General features: G+C 39.1%; 2 protein-coding genes across 2 annotated transcripts in view; both read left to right on the plus strand.

Annotated features, from left to right (window-relative positions):
• Window positions 1-2,761: 2,761 nt before the first annotated feature.
• Window positions 2,762-16,095, plus strand: LOC310934790 (uncharacterized protein). Its single transcript, XM_083898587.1, has 5 exons — window positions 2,762-2,913; window positions 10,894-11,005; window positions 11,692-11,903; window positions 12,572-12,866; window positions 13,300-16,095. Exons 1-5 carry the CDS (start codon window positions 2,851-2,853, stop codon window positions 13,461-13,463), a joined length of 846 nt encoding a protein of 281 aa, XP_083754713.1. The 5' UTR covers window positions 2,762-2,850; the 3' UTR covers window positions 13,464-16,095.
• Window positions 16,096-17,329: 1,234 nt separating this feature from the next.
• LOC310935672 (carboxypeptidase Q-like) overlaps window positions 17,330-26,198 on the plus strand; it is a gene marked incomplete at its 5' end in the record, with an annotated part of 28,796 nt that continues 19,927 nt past the window's right edge. Inside the window, 10 exons of the mRNA XM_083899606.1 lie at window positions 17,330-17,413; window positions 17,904-18,009; window positions 18,729-18,944; window positions 19,075-19,191; window positions 19,274-19,481; window positions 20,060-20,267; window positions 24,583-24,694; window positions 25,171-25,262; window positions 25,664-25,759; window positions 26,025-26,130. Of these exons, the coding sequence (XP_083755732.1) occupies window positions 17,330-17,413; window positions 17,904-18,009; window positions 18,729-18,944; window positions 19,075-19,191; window positions 19,274-19,481; window positions 20,060-20,267; window positions 24,583-24,694; window positions 25,171-25,262; window positions 25,664-25,759; window positions 26,025-26,130 (1,345 nt within the window). The remainder of the gene's footprint in view (window positions 17,414-17,903; window positions 18,010-18,728; window positions 18,945-19,074; window positions 19,192-19,273; window positions 19,482-20,059; window positions 20,268-24,582; window positions 24,695-25,170; window positions 25,263-25,663; window positions 25,760-26,024; window positions 26,131-26,198) is intronic.

The raw sequence follows: 26,198 nt of genomic DNA on the forward strand, positions 1-26,198 counted from the left end.
ATGTATCAATTATTAAAAAAAGAGTCACCTGAAAATCATTTTCCAGGTACAGTCGTCTGTTCTCTATTAACAGTCTTGGAAAAAGCAAGTTAAACCTCATGGCACTGTTTTGTCATTCTGGGCTACATGAATACTTTAGAACAGGGCTGTCAAACTCAGAATGACCTGTAGCCCAATGAGCCAGTGTCACTATAACACGATATTAAGTGGTGGGGCTGCATGCGGTGTGTGGGCCACCAGTTTGACACCTCTACTTTAGACCTTATACTGCTGGTTCTGCAAAGAGTCATGAGATGATCATAGGAAAAGCAGTTTTCTTCAAATAATCTTTATTTGTATAATTCTCTGAAATGTTTTCCTCTTCATGTGTGATCATGGGTAAAGTTTTCCATCTTCCTGGACCTCTCAAATAAATCTGTCAAAGGTGATGAGGAATCACCAGTAGATAAAGTTTCCTCCTCAGGGCTCATTATCAGTGTTAAAAAAAAAACACTGTTGAGTTTGTTATTTTTCAAAGGTGTGCTCTGTATATGAAGTGCCAATTAAAATAATTGTTCTTTGAATTGTTGTGTGTTTTCTTGATTTCACTTCATAAAATTGTGGTGAAATTATTTCAGCTGAAAACACTAAAAGATTAAAGAAATGTAAAATGGTGTCACTGCACTCTCTGAATAGCTTTCTTCTAAAAGAAGATAACTTTGCTACGAATGACATAAGTATATATTTTAGTTTCATGATTTAGCTGTGACACCATTATACGTTTGTGCTGTCTTAACCATTATTTTACACTAGAGGGAGTTATCTACCATTTGTAATGGATTTCATGAAACGTGCATGACATTTTTTTTTTTAATTATACTAATTGTGTAATAAAACATTTTTTTAAAAAGTTCATATTTTCATAATGTGTTTATAATAAGCAGCTTTATTTAAATGTTTCAGAATTAACTATTTCTTTCAAATAACTTTCAAGGTTACTTGGATGAGCCTTACTTCAATTGTTTATATCACCAACACCATGTGGTATAAATAAAGGAATTTAATTGAACGTACTTTCTAAGCTCTTGATGTGTTGAAAATCATCCAGATACACTGATGAATGTGAATGAACTGTATGTTGAAAATATTGCATTTCAGTCCACTGGTTCCCAGGCTTCTCTAAAGAGTCACAAGATAACTCTGACTCATCGTGACATTATTAGTGGAAATGAAAAACAACTTAATATTCACAAATTTGTGCTCATATTTAAAGGTCAATGTTTTCGTAAGTATCTCATAATATTGACTTACTAATAAACTGTATATTTCTTTGCTTTTCAAGTGGCCGAAACAGGTTCCAATATCTTTAATTTATTAGTTATTAAAGTGCTTTGGAACCATGTTGTAGAAATAGCCTTATCTACTGCCTTTATATAAAACTTAAGCCTGAAATAGCAGCAGTAAAGACAGCTGTCAGATAAGAGTTGTAAAGTATGTTTATCTGAGTCAAATTGTTCAGTTTTCATTTTCACCCACAACAACCAGATAATATGTGCTACGCAAAAGCACAGTGTTTCAAAATGTGTAATAAACGTGTCAAGCTACTCCCATTAATAAATCTGGATTGTACGTGTGCACACTGGTATTAACTCTGACTTTTCCATGGGCAATATTCCTCATGGAGCCCAAAGTCTGTTCCTAAAGAGAAAGAACCTTACTTTGAGGAGCTGGTTAAGGCACAGCCAGCCCAGGGCATGAGTGAACTTAAGGTCAGGACTCCAGGCAGGCCATTCCATCCGTTTCCACTCCCAAATTCAGGAGGTAAGTCTGATAAAAAACAAATCCCACTCTGTGGGGGCGAGTGTTGTCATCTTGAAAGATAGAGTTCAATCCCCGACTGTTGAGATATTGGATTACCATTAGACGTCATCTCGATATCTCTCTAAACTGTTGAATTGCCAATATGTCTTATTTCTTCAGACTTCAATCATCCAATCCAATAAATATCACCAAACAAGTCAATAGCAGAATAAGCCGTTTGGCATTGGCATAGAAGATCTGGCACGTTTTTCATCGCACAAATGCATTTTCCTTACAAACGCGGCACCATTTAAAGGTAAAGGTATGTAGGCATTGGAATCGACCAAACACAAATTCCTTTACATTTTTGTGCTAAGTTTATCATTACCGTAATTCAATTTCTAATATTACATTTGTATCAATAACATTTGAACATAGGTGACTCCAAAGTGGTGGGCCCCAAATTCTGCTCAGGGCCCCATAAAGGCTTGGGCCGGCAGTGGGGTTTGGTATTATCTGGTTATGATTAAGGTCATGGAAAATGCTTTAGTTCAGCCTGTCCAAATAAATAGAAGTCCATTTATGTGTGTCGTAGGCTGTTAGGACTCCATGTGTAATTCAAACCCATCTTTGAGAGGACATTTGAGGACATTTTGACAACTTTAAATGCCTATATGAGGGTTAAAACATTTGCTGCAGGGTTTGGTTAGGCTTTTAGGTGTGATGGCACAGGGCTAGGGAATATAATATACATTGTAAGAAAGCTGTAAAAGGATGTGAATGTGTCCACTGAATCCCCCATCCCCCATCCGCCTACTTCTTCTTCATCTGACGACGTCACGCCGTGCTGACGTCACCGCGGAGCCACGCTGCTGTGCCAGACCAAACAACTTTTTCAAAGCAACTCCACATCACAGCGCGGCCGTCCACTACCACACACACACACACACTGCCGAGATTTAACCACCAGTGGAAAGGCAGCCGAACGACACTACCTTCACTCTCAGTTCACACAGTTTAGCCTGTTTTCTTATTTTTTTCACTTTATTTCGTATTTGCCTTCAGTGTAAGATGAACAGTCTGTGGTTGTTGTTCCTCGTCGGACTGGCGACCGGGTTTATCGGCGAGAAAAAAGTAAGTGGCTCTTTGAATCGCGGTTTTACTCTTGTGCTTTAGCCTTAGACCAGATGACGTTCATGGAAAATCGTGAAATGTTGGTTTGACTCGGTAACATTGACGTTGTGACCTGCTTTTATCCGAGTTTTGGCACCAGTTGGTCGTTAAGAAGTTGTTTTCACCCCTTTTTGGTTCCACAGACACTCCGTGGCATACTGCTTATTTTAATCGAGACTGACCGATTAATCGATTGATCGATTTTTTAAAATTATTATTTTTTAATAAACAAATTAAGTTATTACTATTATTAATTTAAGTTAACACAGCTGTGGTTTCTGAAATGTGGTAAATGTTGCGTACCAGGTGAGGCAGACGCTTATTTGTGTTACACACAGAAGATAATTTGATGATTTGTTAGATTTAAAATATATAAGTGAGCCACACTGTGTTCAATAAATGTTAAAGTCACTTATATTTAGGAAATAAGACCAGTTCAACATGCAGTTTTAGACAAAGACATTGCAGCATGTATCAACTATTGGCTTCAGCCAGAGAAAAATCCATATCAATCGACGTCTACATCCGTCTGATCGACAACTAAATAAAAGACAGTGTTATCTGCCAGGAAGCAACAATATTTACACGAGATATGTTATTTGTTGCTGATATCCAGCTCAAAATTCAGGCCTTCAAACGTCTGTCTGTGAAGTCTGTTCAACCTCCTGCATTTATCAGCCACATGGATTTAAATTGTCATCTTTTATGAACTAAAACCTAAGAATATAGAGGTTTCTGGAGAATAAAAACCACTAAGAAACCATCAGACTCCTCCTGCCTCTCTCTCTCTCTCTCTCTCTCTCTCTCTCTCACCGCCTCCTCCTCTGAGTATGTATGTCTGCAAAAAGCTGGAAAACACCTGGAAGTGACAGGCTCGAACAAAGCAGCGTCACAAGTGTGAAAATATCCCGGCTGCATGATTTATTGACTGTAAAAGTCCCAAAACGAGAGCCAGGGAGCTTTGACACCTCTCCATAGAAGCATGATATTTTTGATTTATGGTCTGTATATTGTGGAAGGGAAGAGAGCTGAAACCTGAGACTTCTCTGCTGGATACTTGTTGTAGGAACTCAAATTGAAGCACACATTTGCCGAATACTCAAATAAACCCAATACGCTGTTTTGCTTTTCCCACCCAAGATCCCATGAGAACTCGACTTCACTTATTTTTTACTCCCGTGTGATGATTCCTACTCTCGTCCACATTCTCTTTGATTCCACCTTACTTTATGCCACTAATGCACAGACTTTGGTCTTAAATTGCCGGGTGTGATGGGTTACGTCGTATATTCAAGCTGTCTCTTTGTCTCCGTGTGTGGCTGAGGTGGCCATGGGATTGCTTGTTAGTCAGTGAGTGAGATTACTCATATCTGGCAGATGAATGTTCAAACAGGCTTTCTGCCCCGTGACAGTTTGTGAGCTGGTAGTTGTGTCATTTTCTGGATGGATGACTCACGGTGAGTCCCACTGGGCTAGTCCAGGCAAGCATGGGACTTTGTGAAATACTCACTGTTTTCAGGCCAACGAGAAAACCCAGGAGGAAGAGTTTAATTTAATGGTTGTTTGAACACATGACAAAAGCACTTGCATGACGGGGAGGCCTAATTTGTTTTATAAAGGTAGACATCAGTTGACGTGGAGAACTGGAGTCGGCCTGAATTTTCATGCGCCTTCAACAGCGTACGATCAGTCACAACATATTAGTGACAATAGTGCTCTCTGTGTGTGAAGGGAAGACTGCACTGCACACATGTTATTGGCTTACTAACTGTTGTGTTGCACTGGCATTTTTACGACTTTGCTGGTCGTTTGTGTCTTTATATCTCAGCTTGTCCTTGGGGGATTCACAGCATTGTCAAAGACGAGAACTGGACCTAAAACAGAGCTTTCAAAACAGCTCGGTCATCTGAGGACTGTGGCTAGGACTTGTAGATTGAATCTGCAAATTCAAATGACTCCGATTCATATCTCAGCTAAGGATGTTACAACATTGTGATCATGATAGTGTCATTCAGTACGTTTACGTGCACAAGTTTCCAGTAAATTTCCAGAAACTTAGTTTGGGAAGAAATATTCCAAATTAGGAACTTTCCATGGCCATTTATGGGAATTACAAACCTTTTTTCCAGCCCTAGTCAAATTAGCTGCTGCTGTTTAGCTGGACTCCTGTCCTTGATTCGATTAATTGAACAACGTGCGTGTTCCTCCTCTACACTAGAGGGTGATATGCCCCCCTTTCAGTTTGTTAGTATTAGACGGTTGACCTTTTATGTCACGGACTAAAACAACTTCAGCTGGTACTTAGTCATTGGCTTGACAAGCCCCATTCAGTGTCTTTCTACCATCCATTAACAACAAAATATTTCATTCTTCAAACATAGACTTGGTCTCCTTGTCAGTCTTCTTCTCCTTCACTTTACTGGCTTGTTCTATTCTGGTTCAAATCCCAGAGGGTGGGAACTGTGGTTCATGTGCATAGCACCGAGGCTAGTTTACATTACAACTGAAGGTATACCCGCATATGTAATTTGACTCCCAATCCCATTATCTGGGTTTGTGGAGAAATTCATTTTGTACAGTTTCATTCGGACTAACTGCTTCACAAGAGTAAAACTTAAAATGAGAATGCATGTAGGCATTAAAAATAATATAAAAAAAATATAAAGGTGAAAAATACAAGCACATTAAATGCTTTAGGTCAATGGTCGTTTAAAGAGGTGGCTCAACCACAGAGCTGGAAAAAACTATGAAAACGTAAACAAATGGTTTTACCGTTTTGGAAGCATTTACAAAATTACTAATATTGCGAGGCTACATAGATCAACTTCTTTATGATGTAAAGCCTTTGTTAAACATACTTCCCTGGAACACAGCGTTGTGTGACGCTGCTGCTGCTGTTATCAGGACGGTGATGACAGTCTGCTGTGTACTTTTGGCTGTTGCACAAGCTCATTCTTGACCTGCATGCTCTCTGGCTGACATCCAGCTCGTCAGAGAAATGCATTATATTAAGTGTCAGCCCAGCAGACATGGAATAAAAAAAACAAAAAAAAAACAACTAAGTTTGATGATTTCAGATTTAATAATGCACTTTCCCAACACAAACACACATCCCTCCCTGTTGTATGTCTGCAGTGTGACCAGCTGTTTCCAGAAAAATGTCCTCACTATGACAAAGCACTGGGATGCCAGATGGTCATATACGATCTGAATGTGTTTGTGCGTTATGTATGCATGTATATGCGTTTTCCAGATGTGTGTCTCCTCTGAGCAACTGAGTCAACCCTTCCAGTAAACCCTGAATGTATAAGATCATTCTGGCAGAGGGATGGACACCGAACCTGATTTTATTTTGTCTTTCAGCCAGAGTTGAAACAACTAGTGTAGGAGCCATTTGGCTTCTTCCCTGTTTAGCTTTTTATGGCTACTAGGTGGCATAATGAGGTACCCGAGGGTCATGTAATATAGGTGGGAACTGCCGTTCAGGTTTGGTGTTGCTGGACGAAGGGGAGCACACACAGTTTTTGACCGCTTCACTTCGTTCCACTTAACTTTGCTGCACTGCGCGTTGTTGCTGTCGTGGTATATTGTGAGTGAATATGAGTGAACAAATGTGAACTGAGGAAAAGGGTTATCACGGACTATCACGTTGAGCTGCAATAAATATACCGAAGTATAAGCCATGAAGACTGCTTTATTTCCGTAAACAAGTACAAAGTGGATAAAGTTAAGCGTGTCACGCAGGTGCTTGTCTAGCAACCCTCGAGAGACTTCAAGTATTTGGCTTAGTCTCTACAACTAGGTTATTGACAAATCAGTTAAGCAGCGTACCAGTGTTACATCAATAACGTTGATTTAAGCAAATAATGTGTGTTTATCAAACTCTTTATTTGTCTGATTGAATATAATCTGAAAAGATCAGACTGGATTACATTTCTACTTTAAAGCTTAACGCTGTATCACTGTTGACAGGCGAGTTTGTTGTTTCCAAGATTTGACATTATTTAATTATCAGCTTTGGCCGATCATTATTCATTAGCCCTTTATACACATAACAATACAACTATATTTTTTCTTCCGAAAGTTTTTTTGTCAAAGTCCTTTGTTTGTTTTGTTTGTTATTTTATATTTCATTTATATAGTTTTTTTTTTTTTTTGAAACATTAAAGTGCACTGCATTACATTTTATCAGATGGAGGAAAAACAAGAAAATCAGTCACACATATTGGCCAAAAGATTGACCTTGGTCATCAACACAAATTGTAGATTTAAAGGTCCCATATTATGCAAAATAAACTTTTCTCCTTATACTTGGGACTCTGGAGGCCCTATCAGTTTCCAAAGTGTGAAAGAAGAGGATTTACTCATGTTTTTGTGGTCCTCCTCAGTCCAAGTACAGCAGATAAAACACGCAATGTTGACTTCCACGCTCACTGGGGCGTCACAATGCGCTAAATTCCTGGAATTGTGTCTCGTGGAGCTCCGCTTTGTCTGTAAAACACGCAAGAGTGCTGGCGAGGGCAACGGCATCGGAAAAACCTGGAAGTTCGCAAAAAGTCTACTCTTGGCTCCACAGTGCAGCACAGAGTCCTACACAAACTTCCAGCCTCAGAGGATTTATCTGTCCTGTGGATACATGTTATATATGATGGCAATGTGCCTGCTAGAGCCTGCAAATGATCACTTTTCCAAATGCTAACTGCTGTTAGCTCCCAGTAGCCTCTGTGGCTGATTTCCTGTCCCTTAAGTTTCGTTTTACTTGTCACAGACATGTTCACTAGGACACCAGGGAACTAGTTTAAATGCTATTCTATGTATTATACCCTATTTCTATAAAGAAAAAGGGTATAATATGAGACCTTTAAGGTAAAGACAAACACGGCCTTCAAATATCACTCAAGGTCTCATGGTTATGGTGTGGGAGGTGGAAACTGTGTGTGTGTGGTGAGAACACCACCGTCGCTAGGTAACCACATTATTAACTTTCCTCCTGGTGTCTAGAGCAGAGGTGACAAAGTCAAATGACCTGACGGCCAATGACCATCTAGTCTGGTGAAGAGAGGGCCAGAAAAAACAACTGTTCAGTAGCGGGTGGGCAATATGTTTTTAAAATTATAACACAATATTCTATCATGAGGATATTCATGATGACATTTCACAAAATTTCAATGTAAAAGTGCTTGTTTTGATATGGAATCTAAAATGAGGTAAATAATAACATGGACAACACCAAACAACCTTATCTTATCTGCAACAATTTTATATTTTCCAATCATTTGGCCCGCAGGCCATGAGTTTGATTTGTGGGATTTAAAGGGACACTGTGTAGTATTTATGGGTTTATATAACCCAAAATCCACTTTTGTATACATAATATACAGTGACTAGACAATGCAGGAGCACATAACCTGCATTGTCTAGTCGCTGTATAATATTTTTTGTTTCATTTTCGTAGTGTTTCAAAAAGTCAATGTAAAATAACATGGTCGCGTGCCGCGGTTGCATTGCCACTGTTAGCAGCGAGACGCCATGTTTCTACCGGAGCCTGTAAGGACAAACGCGAGAGAACAAATCAAGCGTCACTTTACTTGTAGCGGAAGTCCCGCCTCCACTTTCTCCGCTTATTCTGCTACGGCCCCGGTAGCTCGCCCTCTCCCTCGCCTCACGAACCTCATCTGCTGACACGGAGAAAGAAACGAGGACGACATTTGACCGGCTGCGGATACCGTATCGCTCAGGGAAGGGAGAGGGTGAGCAGAGGAGCAGTTCTTCGTTGTAAATTTCAGCCTCTCCTCTAGATGGCACTATAAACAACTTACTTCACCTTTAAGCATATCACAGATGTTTTAAACGATCACAAACTACATCTAAGTACAAATGACATCACACTGTATTGACTCATCATCAGAGAAAATGAGCTTCCACCTCTTCCGCCATTTCTAAAAGTGAAACGGAGCTTTCAGAAAAAGTTAGTACAGGCAGGGGAGTTCCTGTGGGCTCTTCTCTTCAACAGCGGCAACACATGAAAGCCATTAGACGGACATCGCATTTTGTCTGCACACGTTTGTGTGAGTGTGTGAGTGTTTTGTTTTGACAAGCACACAGCATCTGCTTTTGTAATCCCACGCTAAAGGTGGCAAGAATGTGAGAATCCCGTCTGCGTTTTCAGTCACTCTTTGTATTACGTCTCGTTGCTGTCCTTTGAAAACTGATGTTGATGATTTTGTGTTTGGACTGCTTCATCACTGTGTGAAACATCTGGTTTGTCTCATCATGTTTTTGTTTTTTTCTCCCCTCTGTGTATTTTTTCCCTTCGCCTTTGGTTGTTACATCTCAGTTGGCTTCAACAGATGTTACACTGAGCTAAAAAGTTGAGTTTTGCATCTCGTTCAATATGCACAAAAACACACCTGTAACATGTTGATGTGTTGAAAATGAAGTCAGACGAAGTGTTTGGTCTATACTTGAGGGACCACACACGAGTCAGAGTTTGTTTGGTGCTCTGCCCTGCTGTTGTCTTGGCATTTAAAGACTAATACATTAAGAATTTATCTCTACATTCTTGTCCCCCAAGTGTGAATATTTATTTGAGCATGAGACAGAATAATAGTAGCATCTTGCCCTCGGTCCACAGCACCTGTTTTACAAGAGACACACAGTGCTGCCCCTGTTTCTCTCCCTCATTTTCCTTTCTCCAGTGTCCCTCCTTCCTCCCTCTCTCAGCACCTGTGTTAGTGGACGCATAGTATACATACCAGACATACTTGAGTTCCCCATTAGCCATATTCATTTGTGTGTGTTTCTGTCCTGGGCCATGTGTGGGAACAAAAAGTCAAGTTGAATTGCGGGTCAGTGATTGGGGCGACTGAAACATGGACTCGATTATTGCTAAATTAAGCTTCAACTATTTTGATAGTCAATTCATCGGTTTGAGGTTGTTTTGTTTGTTTTCAATATTTTCTTTGCTCCATATAACAAAGAAATCATTTTGGTTTGTGGACAAAACAAGACATTTGAGAACGTCATCATTTCTATATTTGACAAACACTGATCAACATTTTCGGACATTTTAATTAGACCAAACGATCGACAGATTAATCAATTATAAAAATAATCATGAATCCATCCACGTAAACTATGTACTGAGTGGTTATTTTTGAGTTCAGGCTCACTCACTGGTTGTTTTTCTTTGATCCAAGTGTTTTCTAGTTTGTCTAAGCTGTTTGTTGAACTACCTTCTTTTTGAAATTATGTTGCTGAAGTCGTTTTATTTAACTCCACATATCTCTATCAACATTTCATTGTTATGTGTCATATTTTCTCCAAGCATGAGTATGGTAATCTATTTATGTACTTTATCGCTTTGGCTTAAGTGTTGTCTTTTTTTCCACTCGGATAAGGCTTTCCCTTTGGAGACAGAATCTGTGTTCTGGTTTTCATCACACTCTGTAGCGTTTGTGTTTTGGAGAATACAAAGTATGAAATGACTTCTCACACGAGTGTGTGTGTCTCTTTGCCTGCTTTTGTCTTTTGAAGCTGCTCGATGTCTGTCTCTTCCTCTCACACACACACACACACACTTAGGCCTCTGCTGTCTGACTCTGTGAAGTTTCACAAATTACTGCCACCATGCGTGAAATGTAGTAGGAACCAGCCTCTCTCGTCTGCTGTAAATGTGAACGTATGGACGGGAGTACGCTCACAGCTTATATTCACAGACGCCCGTGAACGTATCTAGCATATTTGGGTAGCATAGATCATTGCTTGTACTGCAGAACTGTAGCGATGCTCACATGTTTTCAATTAGAGGAAGGAATTTTGCGAGCGTGAATGAAGGGAGAGATGTGTGTGTGTCCATGTCCCTCCCTCTTCTTCTTCTTTGTTTTAGTGTTTCTCTGCTGCCTGAATGAAATGACTTATACAAATGTTTTTAATTTCCAGCTTTTGGCCGCGGCAGATGACATGTACTTAGAAGGCCAAACATCTGGTGACCTGCCAATAGATGATGAAGATGGTGAAGATGGCGGCTCAGGGTCGGGATCTGGAGACTATGGTAGAGGGACTTTGTTATTATGAACTTTAATTAACAGTAATCATTTGGCTTTTTCACTTTCTGCTTTCTAACTTTGTTGTGTATCTGAATATCACATCTATTTTTATAAACTAATCACTGGACCTTCATGATTGTCATTAAGGCTCACCCAAGTTCTTACCCTCCAGTCACGCGTCTTTAAATACAAATTTCATTTACAAGCTGCCCAAAGGATTCTTATCTCAGGACATGTTTCCTAATCTACCATATATCCCCTTGTTGCACATGTCAAACAAATGAGCGGTGCTTTTGTTGACACAAGGGCTTGTTAGTGCAGGCACAGAAGCCCTCACTGTGCGCAGATGTTTGTCCCGAGGTGATATGAAGTTAACCAGGTGAGATTTTATTGGAGGTCCACTTCTGTGTGACTCATCTCTGCGCCAATGACGTGTTGGAACATTTAGTGCATTTGCGCATTCGCAACATCTATAAAGATTAAATGTGTTACAGTTGGGGGCTGTCAAAATTAATATAATTTTTTTCTTTATTACAAGTAATTTCAGGGTTAGTTCAATAGTTAATTGGTTAATAAATATATATATATATATATAGTTAATTGATTAATTGCATCTTTATCAAGTTATAAATTCTATGATTTTGCAATTCACAGCATTTTTCACGTCCTTATTTTTTTTTTCCTGTCTCAGCTTTCAGTGACATCTCAGATAAAGAAGAGTTACTCCGAAGATTCCTCCTCAACATCTCTAAGACTACAGTCTCCAAAGAAATGGTGCCAGTTCAACCACAGCCATCAGCAGATTCTCCTCACATCCCACCAACCACAGCTGCAACAGCAGACAGTCCTGTCCAAAGAGTCACAGAGAAAACATCACCTGGTGGAGACAATAGCCTGGAGGAGGTACAGAAAACTCAAAAACTTAAAACTGTAAATGTTAAAGGTCCCATATTATGCCAAATCAACTTTTTTAATCATTTAAATCCTTATATTTGGGACTCTGGAGGCCCTACCAGTTGCCAAAGTGTGAAAAAGATGAGTCACTCATGTTTTTGTGGTCCTCCTCAGTCTGGGACGTGACAAGACACTAAATTCCTGGAATTGTTGTCTCGCAGAGCTCCGCTTTGTCCGTAAAACATGCGAGAGTGCTGCAGCGGGCAACAGCATCCGAAAACCGGAAGTCCGCGAAAGGTTCTATTCTTGGTTCCACAGTGCAGCACAGAGTCCTACACAAACTTTCAGCCTCAGAGGATTTATCTGTCCAGTTGATACATGTTATATATGACGGCAATGTGCCCGCTAGAGCCTGCAAATTATCACTTTTCCAAATGCTAACTGCTGTTAGCTCCCAGTAGCCTCTGTGACTTATGTCATTTCCTGTCCTTTAAGTTTCATTTTACTTTTAATTTTTTTATTTTTTTTAAGAGATACTACCAAACAGCGTTCTACACCAGGGAACTAGTTTAACTTGGAGAAATAGGATATAATATGGGACCTTTTAGTACAAAATGTGTTTCATTCTACGTTGTTATTCAGTTCACTAAGCACTTACCTCTTGGATGTTATTCTAGGTGCTGAGTGTCGGCCCGACAGCCGACTGGTTCACAGAGCGCACCAGCCCCAGCTCTACCCACCTGCCTCCCAATGAAGACACCACAACCACATTCAGCATAGACATCAGCGTAACCAAAGATAGTGACGACAACAGTCTGGACAGATGGGACAACCCCACCTCCAGGGAAGAAAAGACTTTCATCAGTGAGGAGATCAACAATGAAATTGCAGCCAGCGATCGACGCATAAACGGTGACTTTCCTGAAGAGGTGACCTCAGAGAACTTATGGGAGAGGACGGAAGTTCTGGCAGGTGAGAACGCATCATACACTTGTTTTTATTTTTTTTAGATTGATGACAATGGATAGCCTGATTTTAGTGTCCTTGAATCGTATATCTTTTCACCCATTTTTCTTCCACTTAGTTCATTGAAGAATAAACCTAAAATCATTATGATGATGCTGCATTTGCTATTCACATTCTAATACAGATATGGATTTGATGTCAAGTTCTGTCAGTCTTTCTTTCAATTCCAACTTCCTCTGTTGTTGTGGGAATGAGACATTCATCTCAGATCCACTGTCTGATGATCAAATAACACATTTTATAAAAAAAAACCTATATATTTAATGGGTGAAGTAGCCCAAAATATTAATTGGTCATTATTGTTTTGGGGTTTGGGTTTTTTAAGACTTGAAGAACACTGTCAAATAAATATCTTAATATTCTCATATGTCCTCCCCAGCGGTGATTGCATGTGGAGTTGTCGGATTCCTCTGCGCCGTTTTCCTGCTCCTCCTCCTCGCCTACCGCATGAAGAAGAAGGACGAAGGTAGCTATGACCTCGGAGACACCAAACTTTCCACAACGGCCTATCACAAAGCACCTTCCAAGGAGTTTTACGCCTAAACCGTTACCAACGTGGACGTAAAATGAAATCTCTGCCAAGCAGGGCTGAGAATGGATCTATAAACAGCTGATGATTCCTCGTGCGGAAGTTTGAAGTCAAGCCCCTCTGCCCTTCTACAGTAGATTTATATTCATCATTCCCCCTTGTTTCTCTTCTGCCTTCTTCGAACATAGTTTCTTTCTTTTGTAAAGAAGAGGTCATAAGAAAACAAATAAGCCTATTAAAGTACATTTCTATCATTCCAATCCCAGGGACTGAGTTTCGACACTTAATACTCATTGTAAATTTTTAAGAAAACAATCTCCGCTTGAGTGTCACAGCAGGAAGCAACCATTCTATTCTAGAGACGTAATCAGTTTTAAAGTATTGATCACACGGTGCCTTTAAAACCACGTTAATTTTACGAGCTGATCCATGCGGGGTTAGTTCAGCGTTGCATTAAATGTCTCAGCTCAGAAGAACAGCACGAGTCTATAAACGTATGAATGCATTTAAAATGCCGTTAAATGAAACCTCCACACAAGGGGTTAATATTACAAAGAACCTTCAAACGTTAATACTCTAATACGCTTTACGTGAATTCAGATTTCCTTTGTTTAACATCGTGCATTGTTACATTTCATTTTCTGTATGCTGTGCTGAATTGAACATTTAATGTTGTTATGAAGAAAGAATGTTTTTTTTTTGTTTTTTTTTCATATGCTGTCCAGTATTGGTATGAGAGTCTTTGTTACTCTGCAGGTACAAACTGTATTTTTTGTTATTTGAATCGACCAAATATAAATGTTTTATTTGTTTGTTTTTTTGGAAAAAATATTTTTAGTAGTTTTTTGTATGTGTTTGCATATTTAAAGTTTATATTTCCATGAGCAGAGATTTCAGTCTTTTTTTTCCGGATTTATATAAGCAGGTAAAAGTCCTTGAACCTTGCATCTGTCCAACATGAGTAGAATTTTTCCGCGTAAAGTGAAGCCAAAGCTTATCACTATAATTCAGAAACCGTAGAAGTGACCAGTGTTGTCTGACAAAAGGCCAAAGCACATTCCTGTCACACTGTCAACTTGACACTGCTGCAATGGCAGGTTTCATCTTAAAGGGACAGTGACAACATTCAGAGTTTCTCAGTTTTAGAGTCTGGGTTTATGCAGCCATATACGAGCATGAAAATGCAATTAAATCAATGAAAGGTCCCTCTTTTTTTGTTGTTGTAATAAGCAGCATAAGCCGTGGGGAGTTTCCAACTCTGTCATGTGTAACTGTGTCATGTTTGAACATGTTTCTGAAGTCTCTGTATTTTAACCAGCTGACGGACCTTTAAACAATGTTAGAGCTTCAATAAGGAGACGTTTATTTCCTCTTGGTGGGTGTAGAAAACACCCTGTAGAAAAGTATTTAGGAAACATTAGTTTTTTCCCCCGTTACTACTTCTACACCAGTTGGAAAAATGTTGCTTTGATGCTCTATTGGTGGCCTTAAAATCTTAAAAAACAAAATATACCTTTTTGATATTAAGACGCCTGTGGGTTTAAGTGACAATAATAATGAACCTGTCATTTATCTACACCTTCATATTGAGTTTCAGATTCATGTTGCCCAAATGTGATTTACTTTGGGTTTAATGGAGAATAAGAAATGTTAAAAAGGTACAGTCACTTCCTTGCCGTTTTTGCTTGTTGGTAAAATTTTACCTCTGTTAAAAGTCACTGCCCCTGTTTGTTTTTATTTACCTTAGTGTATGATGTCATGTTTATCTTTTATGCTTTAATCAAGGCTACTCGGTAGTGTTTTTATGATGTAATTGCCTTGGACATGATGTAACTATAAACCTTATTTTTAGAACAATTCTAAATATGCAAACTACCTATTTACTATGGCTGGAATAAACAATCTGATCATCAAGCTCATGTGGCTTACTGTTGGTAGCATGTATTAGTTGTTGGGCATTTAAATCCTCATTGCCTTGCAATTCATTGTATTCAGTGATTTCTGCAGTATTATAGTGTTCTACTCTGACATGAGCTGTACGGAATCACATCTGTAATAATAGTTCAGGGTTCGACTGCACTGTGCCGGTGTGGTAACATGACATGAACCACGCTTAAGTAAAGGTTTACAATATGGATGATCGGCACTTGCTGAACATCCAGCAGGTGATAACACACAGTAACCTTTCTCTTCTAGGACTTCTATGTTTATACGGTATGCTGATGATACTATAATTTATATGTATTAATTTATACTCGCTCAAACTATAGGCCAACTTTGTCGGTGATAAATTGGGACTCGACACTATTTACTGTGGTGAAAGCCTCTTCGTACCCGTTGCTCAGTTTTTTGTTTTGTTTTTCATATTTATAATTTGTGATGATTCAACAAGCGTTGATCTAATTCAATCTCAATAGATATTGTTTTGTTGTATGAATGGCTTTAATAAATGCCTAAAATAGGATAATAAGTTCATTTTCATCAGAAATGAATAAGGTGACTGAAGAAAAACAAATAATCACCAAACAAAGGCAGACTTGCCAAAATGATGTACATGTATGTATGTGTTAGACGCGGCATACCATGAGAACCATGTTGCTAAAAAAAAAATGGTGTATCTTCTGAGGTTCACTACTGAATAAAATATGTGGCTTTAATGCAATGCCAGAACTGTTTCATTCTTTCATCTTGGACATTAGTGTGACTTCTTTTCATGATTTTATTATTTGATCCTGTGCACACATGACTGGTCTTGCACAAAATATATTAAGTATAGTAAATCATAATTGTTTTATAAAGTCTGTTTGAGGGTTAGGGTTAAGCCCTTTAACTTTCCTGCAGAAATCTGTTGAAGAAGACTCTGGTCTGGACGACATGTATTAAATGTCCATGCGGTAAAAGGCTGTCTGCTAAGCTTTATTCCATTTGTTTGCACAGTAGCAGGGTAGCAACACTTCCTTCAGACCTCAAGAAATATCCTTTTACAAGTGTAGGTGCCAGAAAAAGAAGCAACATGTGAAAGGAGCCAGATGGTCAGATGTTTTCCAAAACCTGAGGCAGAGAAAGAAAAAACAAATGGCACTAGAGAGGAGGTACTGGGAGTCATATTTCCTTTTTTTATAAAAAGCAAAGAGAAAAGCAGAAGCATGACCATGACCTGACTGTTCCTTGCACTGCTGTTGTTTGCAGAAGATTAGTTATATTTTAACCAAAGATTAAGGATTTAGGTGGAGGTGGATGTTAAGTGTTTTTGACAGCACTGATTTGATCAGGCTCTGCACATAATTTTCATTTGATTTTGTCATAACTGCATACAAGGAAATTAAGATGCGTTGCATAAACTTGTTTATTCAGTACTTTGCAGCACTTTATTCATGATTTAATTTTCAAATTGAGAACAATACAGTTACTATATTCAGCTCAGGTTTTTCCTCAAAAATTAGGTTTCTTCCCTACACAATCTTCATGCGTCATACTTACTACATAGTATGACATTCCTGAAGGTAGTGCTAAGGAGTGTTAATTGTGGACATCTTCAGGGGTTAACTGTAGGTAACTGCCTGGTCTTGTTTGAGATAAGTTAAAGACCAGCTGAAGAAGCCTCTTGGCTGAGAGTTGAACCATCAACTTAGCTCAAGCAAGTCAGATTGCCTACAGCCTACTCCCAAAGAGGACTATGACCTGGACAACAGAGAACCTTTACAGACATGTGATTTATGGACAAAGTCCATTTGTCTAAATCAGGGGTCAACAGAAAGTTTGGCTTAGGGTCAATTTTTTGAAAGCAATTTAATATTGGGCCAAATCATCATATCTTCATCAGGCAAATTCTTTTTCTACTATACTTCTTCTAATCTAAACTATCCAATATTGAACAGAAATGGCAGACCTCTGCCAAGGCAGCTCAGCCAATGCTTATAGTTATTTTATGGACATTTACCTGGCTATCCATTACAACAGCTGTGTAATTGTAGATTGTTGATAAGCATATCATTGCATCGTGGCAGAAAAAAACTGGATTACCTAAATATTGGTAGTATCTACTCTATTCTATTCAACTAAAAAATAAAAAAGAATAATTGCGAATTATGAAACAGTATTTCCATTTCTACCCTGATTTGGGGTTTTTCTAAAGACTATGCTTTTATTGTGAAAACAGAAAGACCGGAAGTTAACCCTGATATCACGAGGGCGGAAATTTCCGGCGTTTAAATTCCTGTGTTTATCGTTGTACGTCACTTTATTTACATTCAGCTACAGCAGAGACAGACTTTGGATTGAAAGGTTTGTGTTTACATCAAATGTAATCTTCACTGTTACTCCAGGAAAAGTTTGCCTCACATTAAAATCGCTGAGATAGTTTTTAAAGCTAGCTGTAATCGTGTTATAGCCAGTGTGAAGTTCCCCGCTGAGCGTCTATTAGTGTATAATCACAATTCTTTCTTTGTCCACAGATGATTTGTGAGAGGGGACGATGCTTCCTCCTCTTCATGTTTGTGTTCTTCTCTCCAAGTGACTGTCACCCTCACAGGGCTGCATACAGTACCGCTGCAAGGAAAGGTATTCAGGAGTTTCTATCATCACAGCATCCACATTATATATACATGTACATATAGATATGTACAATTAAAAATGAATAAATAAATAAAATAAGAAGATTCAGCAGAGATGCATAATAGAAAAGTTAAAATAACAGAAACACGTGATAAATAAGATAACAAAGTAGTAGAAATCTAGAAACCTTATATTGTTTATAATGGTGACAGTTCATTTTTATTTTTAATGTGTTGGACTCAGTGTGCATCATATAATTCTTAGTGATTTACACTTTGTTTAACTGGACACTTATAATCTATCTACTGACCTTTAAACGGTTTTTATTACATTAGTGTATTTGTGAGTTTTTAGATAACTAAATGTAAACATAGTCTGAAAAGAAGTCTTTTTTTGTAAAGCATCATGTTCATACAGCTTGCTGTAGCTTTTCAAAAGTGATGTCCAGGCTTCTTTACAATGCTTTAAAGCTAGGGTGTCGAACTCAATTAAAGAGGGGGCCAAAATAAAAAAAATACATATAAATATTATCTTGCGGTTTGAATACAATTGTATAGCGGGCCGAATGTGGGACACAGGCCTTGGGTCTGACACTTGTGCGCTAAAAATAGAGGCCCATAGAGTCTAAAGTTATTTTAAATTTAAAATGTTTTATTTTGGGCTGCCTGTTGAAAAATGACATGGTAAATACAGATGATACCTAACTTTCCATGTCTGTATTTCAGTTTCACATATAGCAGCAGAGGTAGCAGGCTATGCTGATGTGGCCAAACAGATCATTGACCTGGCCGTGTTTGGAGCTGCCCAGAACCGCTCCTACGGACGACTGGCTGACTTCACTGACACTGTAGGTAACCGTGTCAGTGGCTCACACAATCTAGAAATGGCCATCAAATACATGTACAATGCTATGACACAGGATGGGTTGGATGTCCATTTGGGTGAGTGTGTGCAATGCAGTGAAAATATGTTTTAATTTCCTGTTCATAAAATAATCAAAACAAGCTCCTGTCATCTGATGTGCAAAAGTAGTAAGTTTTGTTTTTGTGTCTTGTGCCATTTCCTCTCCAGAGCCAGTTAAAATCCCTCACTGGGTGAGAGGGAAGGAGAGTGCAGAAATGATTGCACCAAGAGTCAAAAGTCTAGCTATACTGGGACTGGGTAGCAGTGTAGCAACACCACCTGAAGGTGAAGACCACTATATATAACTGTCATTTCCGATCCATATCCTTTTTTTAATCTTCGCTGTCTCTCTCTCTTATCTTGGCAGGGATCATGTCAGAAGTGTTAGTGGTTCAATCATTTGAAGAACTGAAGCAAAGAGCCAGCGAGGCCATTGGCAAAATTGTGGTTTTTAACCAGCCGTTTGTGAGCTACGGGGAGACGGTGGCTTACCGAGCTTATGGTGCTTCTGAGGCAGCAAAAGTGGGAGCTGTGGCCACTCTCATTCGATCTATCACACCATTCTCTATTAACAGGTATCTGTCCGTATGTCTGCATTTAATAACTGTAAAAATCTACATTTAAAAGTGCAGTGTGTAACTTTTGAATGTATACAAACATCTGTTGCATTCAAACCATTGTCAAATGAGTTCAACAAAGCTGATATAAGTCTGTCAGCTCCACACGACTCTTTCTCTGTTTCTCAGCACAGATGTGTTAAGATCTTGCATGTGTTTGTGCTGCACAGAGAAGGTGATTAATTTTATGTCACTAAATGTGGAGGCAACTCCAACATTGTGCTAGTAAAGTGAGACGGATGCAAACAAATTTGAGTATGACTGAAAACACTAAGAAGTGCCCACATGTTTCAGAAAACACAGTGGTTCAGCAGTTCGACGGGATACACATTTTTTGTCCCAACTTCCCCATGATGTGCCCCTGACTTCCTTGTTCAGGTCTGATAGTATTGCTTGATGGACAGAGCCTGTTTTCAAATGAAGGATGCAGAATACAAATAATGTTGCATCATTTCTGTTATGAAGACAAAACAAAAAATCTTAAATGTTGTTTAAATGTCCAGGAGACTGTCCTCACACCTTCTTTCTCTCTTTAGTCCCCACACAGGTTGGCAGGACTACCAGGATGGAGTGAAGCGCATCCCTACTGCCTGTATCACTGTGGAGGATGCCGAGCTGATGCAGCGTATGGCACAGAGGGGACAGAAGATCATTGTCACACTCATAATGGGGGCCATGACTCTGCCGGATGCTGACTCTTTCAACACAGTGGCTGAGATAAGAGGCTGGCAGCATCCTGAACAGGTAGCACTCACTCCCATGTTTACCTTCCTCTGTGACCTCATCATGCAGTGGTTTCTCTCCTCCTGTATTTAAATTGTGTGGGAGACAGATGAAGAAAGCCTCACTGACTGTTCTGATCTGTGTCTTGATTTGTTTTTTCCCCCTTTTTCCTTGACAAATATGATAAATATTAATAATAAGGATTGTAAATTTCACATGTAATATTTCCACATTAATAAATCTCAAAATGCTGCATGACCATATGAAATGATTTAACTTACAAACCTAACATTACTGCCTTTTTCCTACATCACTGCATTTTCTTCTTCATTGGCCAGTCTAAACAACTCTATGAAAATTACAGGCCTGCTGAAATTAGCCCATCCTTTTATGGTATGAAGAGTTGCCATTTGTGAGCTCATGGTAAAGTAAGCAAACAGATGACAACGTGAATCCACATTTTGGTGTTTTTTTGTTTTGTTTTTTACTAGCACCACAAGTACAGCAAACTACAATAGTATTTAATGTAGTATAGTCATTTTCAATCAGGCTGTTTTAAGTGAGAGCAGCTGTGTATCCTCATGAGTCAATAAGTTGGAAGAATGACCTGCAACTTTCTGTGGTGCACACTAAGCTACTTGTAAGTCATGGAAGGCATAGCCTGCACTGCTTTTTTACATGCAGACTCCCCAGTCATCGAATTTAGTTGTCAAATATGTCCTGCTCGAAGCTGGAAACTCATCCCTGTTGAGGGAAATAAAATAATATTAGATCTAGCTGGCAGCTTAAGTGAAGTGCCACACAGTATCATACAGCTCTTTTGCCAATGCTTGAGTAAGGACACAGACATGTCTAGCAAGTGTAACCTGATCAACCGATAAGACACACAATTATGTAGCTTTACTGTCTGTATGAGAGACCCAATGATGTCTTTTTAATTCTTAAATTCACACTGGGAAAAGAGACCCTCAATCCTGTTTTCTCAGCACCCGCCTCACACCCTAGCTCTCATGATAACTGGAGTGAAGCAGGTGTTGCTTTCCAATTAATTCCTTGGTAAACAGCCTTTATTTACACTGGTGAGTTGTAGAGCTGGGGGGGGGGCAGATTGGTGTAGGAGTCTTTTAAAAACTAACCAGAAATATATCTGGTCAGTTTAAAGGTGCCATGTCTGAATAAAAGTGGCACAGCAGGATGATGAGGACTGCCACATTGTTGTTGAACTGGTATGTCCTAAATAGCTGAGCTATTTAGTGACACAGAGAAAAAAAAATATGTGGGAGGGAAAGAACTTCTGGTTTGACATGTCTAAATTCCCTTAACATTTTTACATTTATCACATTTAGATATAATTTCCGCAGATTAATCTTTGAGTGTACAATCACTGAGCACTTTATTCGGAACAGCATGCCAATACTGAGTAGGGCCTCCCTTTGCTCTCTAAAATATTGGAGATTCTGCTCCATGCTGACATGATGACAACATCATCATCATCCAGGCTGCCAATCTCCTGATCCAACACATCTCAAAGTTGCTCTACTGCCCAGCTGGCATTTACTTCGGTGGGTGTAGAATTATTAAAGGTGGCATGTAATATTTGCCTTCTCCTATTCTGCCTCTTCCAACTTTGTTAACTTGTCAAGCAGGATTAAAACTGTGCACATAATACTCATTACATTAATCCAGTCAGTCCATTCTGACTCAGCTCTCACTCTCACTGATCTCTGACTATGACAATGTATGTGTGTGTAAGCCCGTACTCCCTCACAGCCTCTCGAGCCTGCAAATATTACTGATTCAAAACATCACGTCATAGCATTTTAGGCCCAAAACACGAGAGTCGTTACTTTGACAGAGGACACAAACTCAGTTTGGTGTTACATTATTTCATCTACTCTCTTTCAGAAGTTCACAGTGTGTGTAATCCAAATCTCCTCACAAACGGCAGCCTTTATGATTCTTTTTGTGAGTGAAAAAAGAGCTGACAAGTGAAAAATCAGACTGGGATTAGAGGAACATCTCTGATGTCACTTGTTACTATTCCGATCTGGGAACCAGTGCATGGTCCGTCATTATAGAAAAGGGAAATGAAACACATGGCATGTTTGACATCATTTCTAGCTCAGTGATTTGTGCTGGCAGTCGCTGAAAATGTGGTTTGTGCGTGTGTGTGCACATCTCCTTAGATACACATTCAGCTGAGGTTTAGTGAGTCATTTCCACAGTTTAGCCTCACTGGGACTTTTCAGAGTCTCCTCTCACAGTGATGAATTGCTCTGATTTTTTTTTCCACTCAATCAGCTTTTCATTTCCTAACTCTTCAAATCTAAAATGTCCTTATGTGCTGCCTTTTTTTTATTTATGCCCAGTCGGACTCATCAGATGTAGACTGTGGGTAAATGGCTGGCACTGGCCACGTCTCGTGCCCTCCTCTTCTGCAATAGGCCTGTTACTGTTTTCAAAATCCCCTTCACCATTGGAAACGACCTCAAACTGCAACCTCCACTCTGAAAATGGAAAGTTTCACAGTGTGCAGTCATAGTCAGCATACATTGCATTTAATTGAAATATACTTCCATCAGAATAAGTCAAAGTAACTAATATTTCAGGGAGCACCTTCACTCATGCATCCTGAACTTAACACCACATAAGACTACTAGGATTAATATAAGGAAATAGATTTATTTTCCCCTTATAGCAGAAGTAAGGGTTGAGCTTGATTGAGATTTATTAAGTTTTTTCATACCACTCAGGCATGTCACTTAAAAAGCATTATATATTTGACTTGAACACGATTCTGTCAGTTAACAAAGTGTATTAAATATAATGTTAAAACAGATAGACAGATCTTTTGAATATCAGCCACTGTAATATTCACCACACAAAAAGATAAATACAATAAAATGTATACCATTATGAATATTCATATCTTTATAAAGTATTTCACCAACTCCAAACTCAAAGATTGAACAGTAACCTGTCGTAACCTCAGACAAACCCTCACATGACAAACATACATGTTAGCTTTGGAAGTGGACACGTTTGCTATTGCAAAACAAATCCCTGGGGAATTGTCGACCTTCCACGTAGACACACGTCTCTCTGTGTAGTTTGTATTAAATGCCGTGTAAGCTCTATTCCTAGACTTCAAATTAAAAGCATTTATGTGTGAGACCTCCACATTTAAACAAATATTAGTATAGAACTGAGCTATTTTAGGTGTCACCCTCAGAAGAGAGGGCTGTATGGTAGGATAAACGCTTTCCACTTTGACTGGGTCATTGTCCAGGCAGAGCTTAGTTAGGTCAGAAAATGTTTTGTAACCTGGAACATAAGGTCAGGAGCTGACCACTGACTGGAATCTCAGCCCGTAAAAAAAGTTCCTGGAAATGGGGATATTACATATTAACTGTGTGCTTTTGGCTTTGTCTGTTTGTCAGTTCTTTCCGATAACAAATATTTTCATTACAAAAACAACAGCACTGTGAGACATGTGTCTTTCACAGTATGTGTATGATAGCACTCTATTCACATTTTCTAATTCTTGTCTGATCAGATAAATGGCCACGTAGCCATGGAGCTCTATAAAATGTTTGATACTGTATCAATATTGTTATCTTCACTATTGATTCCGGGTATCCGCGGGGTCTTAAAAAGTCTTAGAAAGTCTTCAATCCAATCCAATAATTTGAATTTAAGGCCTTAAATGTCTTAAAATCTCATAAAAGGTCTTAAATACAATTTTGAAAGGTCTTAAAAATCTATTAACGTTACTTTTATTTAAAACATGCATAAACTTCAGTCTCACTTTGAAATGTTTCTATTTTCGAGGATGCAATAACATAACTACAACACGGAACTAAAGTAGGCCACCTGTGCTGCCTGGTTAGAATTTATCGAGCACCATTAGCTAGTGTGCGCGCCGCGGTCTGTTACAGCTTAGCATAGCAGCGGAGAAAACTTAATGAAAGCCCACAGCTAAGACGAATTGCAATGAATTGCATGTCTTTTGCACTTTTTTGCCAGTATGGATTTGAAATGGGTCTTAAATTGTATTCATTATGCTCTATAAAAAGTCTTAAGAAGTCTTAAATTTGACTTGTTGAAACCTGCAGAGACCCTGTGAACAATACTTTTCTGTCACTCGTTGTGGTCATTTTATTGATTTTTAGCTGGCCTGGTTGTCTTGTAGCAGTCAAGCAATTTTCTACTCTCTAAAATTAATTTGAAATTTGATATAATGACAGCATGTTTATGATAAAAGGTGATACAGAGGAAGTTTTTCCTCTGTCTGCCTTTTCTGTGTTTATATTCGTTTTTCCATCAACTCTGTCAGGTCGTCTTACTGAGTGGCCACTTGGACAGTTGGGATGTTGGCCAGGGTGCCATGGATGACGGAGGTGGAGCCATGATTTCGTGGGAGACCTTGTCGCTCATTAAGGACTTAGGTAGTACAAAGAAGACACGCACTTATATGATAGCAAAGCAATCAAACATTATATTAAAAAGTACAGAGGTTCTTCCACAGAATGAAACATACCCAAAATGCTTTGTAGAAATAATCTTGTCAGAAATAAGTAAATCATTTACTTTTTTAATAAATGTAACCAGGGTGTCCCTCTGGTAGTATTTGGCAATACATTCACCTCCATTATATGCAGTGGTGGCTGAATGAACACTATAAAGAAGTAGCACAGTACTAAATTCCCCAAAAAAACAGTTCCTCACTCTGCAAACTGTAATTTCCTCCAACTGTATGTACAGATACGATGATGGACATAATTTGGAATCAGACTCTGCTATAAAGTGCAGTATTTTTTACAGAATTCCTCTTCATTTTGTGCAACTTCATACAGACACGAGTATCCCCACTTTTTCTGTATATCATTTTAATGTTCTTTACCGTATGTTCATTTATCTCTAGGTTTGCGTCCTAGGAGAACCCTACGGACAGTGCTGTGGACAGCTGAAGAGCAGGGTGGAGTTGGAGCACAGCAGTACTTCAATCTGCACAAGGTACTGTTTGCTTCCACTGCAGTATTAATTGAGGAGGAAACACTGCAACAGCGGTAAAGCAAATATGGTTTGTGCTGGTAAGAAGCAAGACGGGTCACACCACATTGTGAAAGTATAGACTGCAGGATTGGAGTTTAATTTCAGGCTTTGGAAAACCACCAAGTTTTTCTCTGCACAAAGGATCTAAACAGTAACCTACAGTCTTTCACGTTCCGTCTTTGGGAATTTGGCTGCCTACCAGGCTTTGGCCCATAATAAACTGCATTCTCTGAGCATTTCCCAGGTTCTATACAGTACTTCATGTATAATTAGAATTCAAATTACTTCAGTGTGAGTTCAGTGTGTAACATTTAAAAGGGTTTATTGGCAGAAACGTTATCTACTCCCTCTCTATCACTCAGGCGAACCTTTCCAACTTTGACCTCGTCATGGAGTCTGACATGGGGACATTCACACCGGTGGCTCTGCAGTTTACTGGCAGCGATGCAGCACGAAAAGTGAGGACTGAGAACACATGTTCACACAACTACAATGATTTTTTCCAGTCTTGAAGTCTGCAGAACCACAAAACTGATGTCACTTCTATGTCAGTGGGGCGCAGTATAATGTAGTTTATGCACATGGTCATGGATTAATTAATGATTAATGATAAATTAATTACTACTTTCAAAAGAAAGTTCAATTGTTCAATTGTGTTGTAAAAGCCCTGGTGTATTAAAAAAAAACATTGCGATGAGCTCTTTGCCGTGTCTTTATCAACAGGTGATGGAAGAAGTGGTCAAACTGTTGGCTCCCATTAATACGACCAAACTGGAGACACATGGAGAAGGGACAGACATATCACCGTGGATGCAGACAGGAGTACCAGGTCAGTACATCCTGTTTTACAGAAATCAGCACCAAGAAAATAGAGAAATGGGAAAAAGACGCTTCCTA

The sequence above is a fragment of the Microchirus variegatus genome, assembly GCF_963457635.1.
Source record: "Microchirus variegatus genome assembly, chromosome: 1".
Lineage (NCBI taxonomy): Eukaryota > Metazoa > Chordata > Actinopteri > Pleuronectiformes > Soleidae > Microchirus > Microchirus variegatus.

Coding starts and splice junctions, on each gene's coding strand:
- LOC310934790 (XM_083898587.1), top strand. CDS start 2,851: ATGAACAGTCTGTGGTTGTTGTTCCTCGTCGGACTGGCGACCGGGTTT. Junction 2,914..10,893: donor GGTTTATCGGCGAGAAAAAA/GTAAGTGGCTCT, acceptor TTTAATTTCCAG/CTTTTGGCCGCGGCAGATGA. Junction 11,904..12,571: donor GAGACAATAGCCTGGAGGAG/GTACAGAAAACT, acceptor ATGTTATTCTAG/GTGCTGAGTGTCGGCCCGAC.